Consider the following 5,771-nt stretch of genomic DNA (forward strand, 5'->3'; position numbering starts at 1 on the left):
TTCTGATAAGGGGCTACACATTGGCGCAGTTGGTAGAGCTGTTGCCTTGCAGCGAGAAGGTTCAAAAAATGCTATTTCACAACTCACTGGACTGGGTTCGATTCCCGGCCCCGGTCTTTCTGCATGGAGTTTGCATGTTCTCCCTGTGCATGCGTGGGTTTTCTCCGGGTACTCTGGTTTCCTCCCACAGTCCAAAAACATGACTGTCAGGTTAATTGGTCTCTTCAAATTGTCTCTAGGTGTGAATGTGTGTGTGCATGGTTGTGTGTCCTGTGTGTCTCTGTGTCGCCCTGCGACAGACTGGCGACCTGTCCATGGTGACCCCGCCTCTCGCCCGGAACATTCGCTGGAGATGGGCACCAGCAACCCTCCCGACCCCACTGAGGGACAAGGGTGTTAGAAAATGGATGGATGGTTCTGTTAAGGTTTAGGAAAGCTAGACAGAATCAGAAGGTGAGCAGGAACCTATCAGTCATTTTTGTTGAAATAAACTCTGACAATAATCCCACCGATGTCAAATTCTGGATTCTGTTTAGTTTATCTCCTCTCTCACCAGCCTGCTGCTGCTCTCTCTTCCTCCGTTCCTCCTGCTCCTCCCTCTGCCGGTCCTCCTCTCTGCAGGGCTGTCCCTCCTGGTCGCGGGGGATGATCAGGCCGTGGAAAGGGCACTGAGGCCAGGCAGAAGTAGGTCAGGACGGTCGCAGAGCGCTTTATGAAACTGAACCGGAGCTGAAACCAGTCAGGTTTGGTACCTTAATGCGGTCCTGCCGCTGACACAGCGTGCCGTTGCCCAGCGGGGCTCTGCAGAAATGGCTGACGGGCACAAAGTTCCCCGGGAAAGAGATGTATCTGCTCTTACTCTGTGCCAACAGGTCCTGGTTCTCCACCTCCTCCTCCACCTCTGCAGGAACCCAGAACTGGTGCTGAGAGGCTGACCTGCCACAGGAAACAACACACAGAATTACAGCATTAGACCCTCAAATGAGTAGGGAGAAATTAAACACTTAAAAAAAAACATAAGCCAAGTATGGACATCTGAAAAGTCTGTTTGGACGGTGTTATCTGTTGGTTGTATAAAAAGTATCAGGAGTTCATACTTTGCAGCCTGTTAGACTGAGTCTCAGTGCAGTAGAATGGAGAAAATGTGGATTTAATACAACTGATATCATCACAACGTTCAACTAAAATATGATCATTGCACATTTTTCTAATATCTGCAGCCTATTCATTCCCCTTTTTCTTAGGAAGTATCCTAAGAATTAAATCTTAAAACATTAGATTTTACACTGTAAAAAAAAAAAAATCTAATTTACAGTAAAATACCATCAGTGGTGGTGGTCAGAATTTACTGTATCAGTACAGTAAAATTTTACCTAGATTTTATTTTGTTTTTGGGGGGGGGAGTGATGGACCGAGTTAAAAACAGGAGGAGTCACAGGATATTAATTAGAAAAATAGGGTTTTTTATTTTAACCCAAAGATTATAAAATGACAAAATGATGAACTGAGCTCATAAAAGAGGTCAAAGAAACAAAACTGAACTCAGGCAAAAATGTAAACAAACTGGCTGCACAAACAAACATAACTGACCTAATAAARAAATGATACACAGGGGTATATATACTGGCTGATCAGACCAATTAAGACACAATAGGGGTAACTAAACAGAATACAATTACAAACACAAAAACAAATAACAGTACAGCTAAGTTTGACTAAACTAAAGACTCACAAAATGAAAATCAAAAATATTAAAGTTTAATACTAATATTTACTTAAACACAAAACTTATCTAAACAAAGAAACTACAAATTTCCCCTGCCAGCAGGAACTAGTGGTGTAGTCCAATCAGCATGTAAGCCTGCTGAGCCCTGGCCCCCATCTTTTGTCTGGCCACTCCAAGGCAGGTAAGTACCAGCAAAACACARACAAAAGGTCAGTCTCAAGCAAACAAATTAAACTTAAGTTGATATAAATACACATGCTAACTAAATGTGCGCGCCAACATAAAGAACAAATGTATCCAAATCAACTAATAAATGTTTTACTGAAACTAAAGTTGTGGAAATGTGTTTGTGTATTACTTGAGAATCTTGCCAGCGTTGGGTTGCTCCTGGCCCCAGTAGTACAGATCCAAACCAAAAGGAACAACTGGAGCTTCAGCAGCATCCTGCGCTGAGTCCGGCTGAGATGAACCAGGGCCAGTAGTGCTGCTGCTGCTAAAGGCAAGATGCAAGGAGGAGAGTTTAACCATAATTTATAGCTTAAACAGTGGAGGTGAAACAAGTGAGAAGAATGAAAGGAAATGTCTAAAGGAGGAGAGTCAGGGGAGAAGTCACCACCTGGATTCTGGAAGCAGGATCTGCTGTCTGAGGACACGCAGTGTGGCTGCAGCAGAAGTTGGATCCTGCTCGTCCTCTAGGAGCCTCCTCATCCTCCTGGAAGAGGAAAATGAGCTGGATGGAAGAGGGGAAGCTGGAGGTCTTCTGACTGGGGGAGTTTTGGGTGCGAATGCTGCAGTTGAGGTGGAAGGAGCGGGATCCAGACCTAAAAGAAGGGTATGTGGTTCAGCATTACGTCAGTTTTTCTTAGAGACATACCAGAAGCTTCATCAACATATTCATGCACTAAAACATTAACCCGGTTATGCAGAATTACGTGAAAAGCGCAACAGTACCCAAAAAACTATAAAAAAAAAAAAAGTATGGCTTTACAGTCATGTGTTAAGACTGAACAGCAAAGGACTGAACACACAACCCTGAGGGACTGGGGTACTCAATTGGGAATGTTTTTCAAAGCCAGGCTGAATGTGGTCTTTCAGTCAGGAACTTCAAAATTCAGAGTCAGGAAGCAGATCTTTCTCTATTAGGTCTCGCCCATACTTCATATGAATCCCCAAAATCAGCTCTCACTGTTGTAGTCGTGTGATGAACATTGCGTCATCTTGTTGGCAGGGAGGCGTCCTCCTCCCCTTCTCTATACCAGCCACGGGTCAATTACTTTGTATGGAGCTCTGTGTGATGTGTTGTGTGATTGGCCAGACATTTGTGGGTGTGTTTTGTGCAGAAATGTGCTCAGACAGATGTCGATATTTCGCTTCAACTCATTTGTTTTCACTATCCAGTTTTTGAGAAGCATTTGTCAGACATGTTGAGGAAATATGCAGATATCATTGTACTATGTGTGACACGTAACCTGTTCAGTTTAACACAACCTCTGATCAGGAATATTCATGCGTCACATGAGCACCTGGTTCATCAGAGACGGGTTATTGTTTTCTAAATGAGGTGGAAGCTTATGGTCAAAAGCCAATGCACATTTCACCTGCTAAAATCACAGTGCCTTCTAGTGGCTTGACATGACAACTACAGCTGACTCAAGGTGGTCTGGTGGTGATCTTGTTTAAACGTGAAACTTTTCCCCAATCAACATCCGAAAATTCGGGCACTCTGTGTGTGTGTGTGTGTGTGTGTATGGCTGTCTGTCTTGTGTGTCTATATGTTACAGTCTTGTGACCAATTAGCAAAACCCAAAATACATTTTCATAAGGTTCCAATGTATTCATAATCAGGATAAAAGTTGCAAAATAGCATAGTGTTTGTTACAGAACATGGTTTATTTTTACACAGTTTACACTAGAAAGTTATAGCAAACACAGCATATATGTCAATGGTTAAGAGACTATCATCCCCACCTCAATTGTCCTTAATCCCCTCCCCATTCTCTCGCTGTCAGAGGGTAAAATACACACTCAATCTGCTCCTTTAAGAGCGCCGAATGGCATGGCTTTGACTGGATGTTGTGGATGTTAAGACGCACAGATCAATGTAGGAAATGTGTATTGTATGTGTGTGTGTGGATATGTGTGTTCGCAAGAAGGTTGTTGAAGAAAAAAATTGGGAAAACGGGAGTGGGGAGCGGTGCTACCACAGCTCAAGAAAAAGCTGGTGGAAAAGCAAAAAGAAGTATTGATCTTCCAGGGTTAAGCAGGGCCTGTAATTAAAATGTTAATTTGAGAAAGAGAGCTAGTGTCCTGACAGCAGAGGGAGGGATAAGAGACCTGATAACCAGAAAGACAGAACAGAAAGGAAGGTAGAGAGAGAGACCGAGAGAGAGAAAGAGACTAAGGACAAGAAGGAGGAATAGTGAGAGAAGAATGAAATGTGCAAATATACTTATTAAGTAATAAAGACAGAGATGAAAGCAATTAACACACTGATATAATAAGAAGCAGAACAATATTAAAGTGAGGATAATAGTAAACTCAGAAAACAGCAGCATGTTCACTGTCAGAGGTCTGAGAGCTCCACTATGTTCTCGTGACTGAATATCAACACAGAAATGTCAAACTGTAAACTGCACCAGAGTTGCTGCTGTGGGTTTCTGCTGCAGAGTCATGGAAAACAAAACAGAACAGCACTTCAGTGATAATGTGGCAAAGCATGTAGTACCAAGGGGGGAGTTATCACAGAGGCAGCCTCAGATTTGGGCTTCTTTGATTCTCATATGGGGTTCCTCAAAGCCTCATTATTGGACCAAGATCAGACTGTAGCCTTACAGCCTCCCTAAACCAATGGGGGCAGTCCACCTTTTTTCTGGCGAGATCCATGGCCTCAGGTTGGTCTGAAGTCTAACAGTCAAGATGAGGTCATGTGGTTGAATAGAATTTGAGTAGTTGGGGCTGTTTTCCACACAAACACACTTATAAAATTTTGACCCATCAGACAATAGTTTCCCATTCAAGTAGAGTCGGGATGTTCACCCGGGTGGCTGTGACGAGATTTTCGTCACGTAACTGTGACAATGAGAACTGATTGTGGCATGTCGACCTGATCATGAGGGCCTTTTACCAGACTTTTTCTACTCCAGTGCATGCTGGAGGTCATGACCTGAAGATACCAACAGAAACACATCATCTGCAAAAGGAAAGACGAGAAACGGATATTCTCTCTTCTCCGTGGCTACACCCTGACATCCTGCCCACCAACACCACAATCAGGACTGGTGACGATAAGACAGTCCTACATTAACTAGGTTAAGTTACTGTATTGGTGTCTTCATTGGCACTAGTAACAACAAAAATATAACAGGTGGCTACAAGTTTTTCAAAATGCTGGTCATGGCCAGCAGCAAGATGAAACCATCATAAAACTGACTGGGTTTTTGTCAATATTTTTTCAAAGCAATGGACTTATGAGCTACACAAATAACTATATTTGGTCCTGGATAAAAAAGTTTAATGAACAAACTATATATTTTATTTTTTTTWAAATCACTGACAAAAGCAAAACTCATGATGGACCTAAAATATTGTTCATAACTACATATAATGAATAAAATACAGGCAACAACAGAAAGGGCCATTCCTTGTTATTCAAGCAAAACAGCAACAGGATGGCATGTGAGAGTGGGTGGTACAACCTAGGTGCAGGGCTAATAGGGGCTCATTAAAGAGGTTGCATTGTTAATTTGGTATGGCCCCTCTAGATCATTACCTCACCCCACTAATCACCCCGACACATACACATAGACACAGCTGATTTGAGCCCAGCAGATACAATCTAATTACTCTGGCTTCTAATTGATTAGTAATGGAAGGAGAAGGAAGTGGAGAGGGGCGGGATCGCAGGTAAAGTAAAGTCTCGACCTGAAAGGAATGATTTGCTGAAAAGGAGAGGAGTGTTTGCCATAGGTCGAAGGTTATCTGCCCCAGGACAAAACAACATGGCTGACCCAGCAATAACTGTAATACCATGCCATTAACACAGAAT

At 42.8% G+C, this 5,771-nt stretch overlaps 1 protein-coding gene across 3 annotated transcripts in view; it reads right to left on the bottom strand.

The window, feature by feature from the left end:
* Nucleotides 1–374: 374 nt before the first annotated feature.
* Nucleotides 375–5,771, bottom strand: part of LOC103470988 (UV-stimulated scaffold protein A-like) — a 35,473-nt gene continuing 30,076 nt past the window's right edge. Inside the window, exons 10-13 of one of the 3 annotated variants that reach the window (XM_008419739.2) lie at nt 2,343–2,547; nt 2,085–2,219; nt 753–936; nt 375–668 (exon numbers count right to left, since the gene is read on the bottom strand). In XM_008419739.2, coding sequence (XP_008417961.1) covers nt 447–668; nt 753–936; nt 2,085–2,219; nt 2,343–2,547 — 746 coding nt within the window. In that variant the 3' untranslated portion in view covers nt 375–446. The remainder of the gene's footprint in view (nt 669–752; nt 937–2,084; nt 2,220–2,342; nt 2,548–5,771) is intronic. The other 2 variants (XM_008419737.2, XM_008419736.2) reach the window with 2 other exon arrangements.

This window comes from Poecilia reticulata, linkage group LG10 (genome assembly GCF_000633615.1).
Source record: "Poecilia reticulata strain Guanapo linkage group LG10, Guppy_female_1.0+MT, whole genome shotgun sequence".
Lineage (NCBI taxonomy): Eukaryota > Metazoa > Chordata > Actinopteri > Cyprinodontiformes > Poeciliidae > Poecilia > Poecilia reticulata.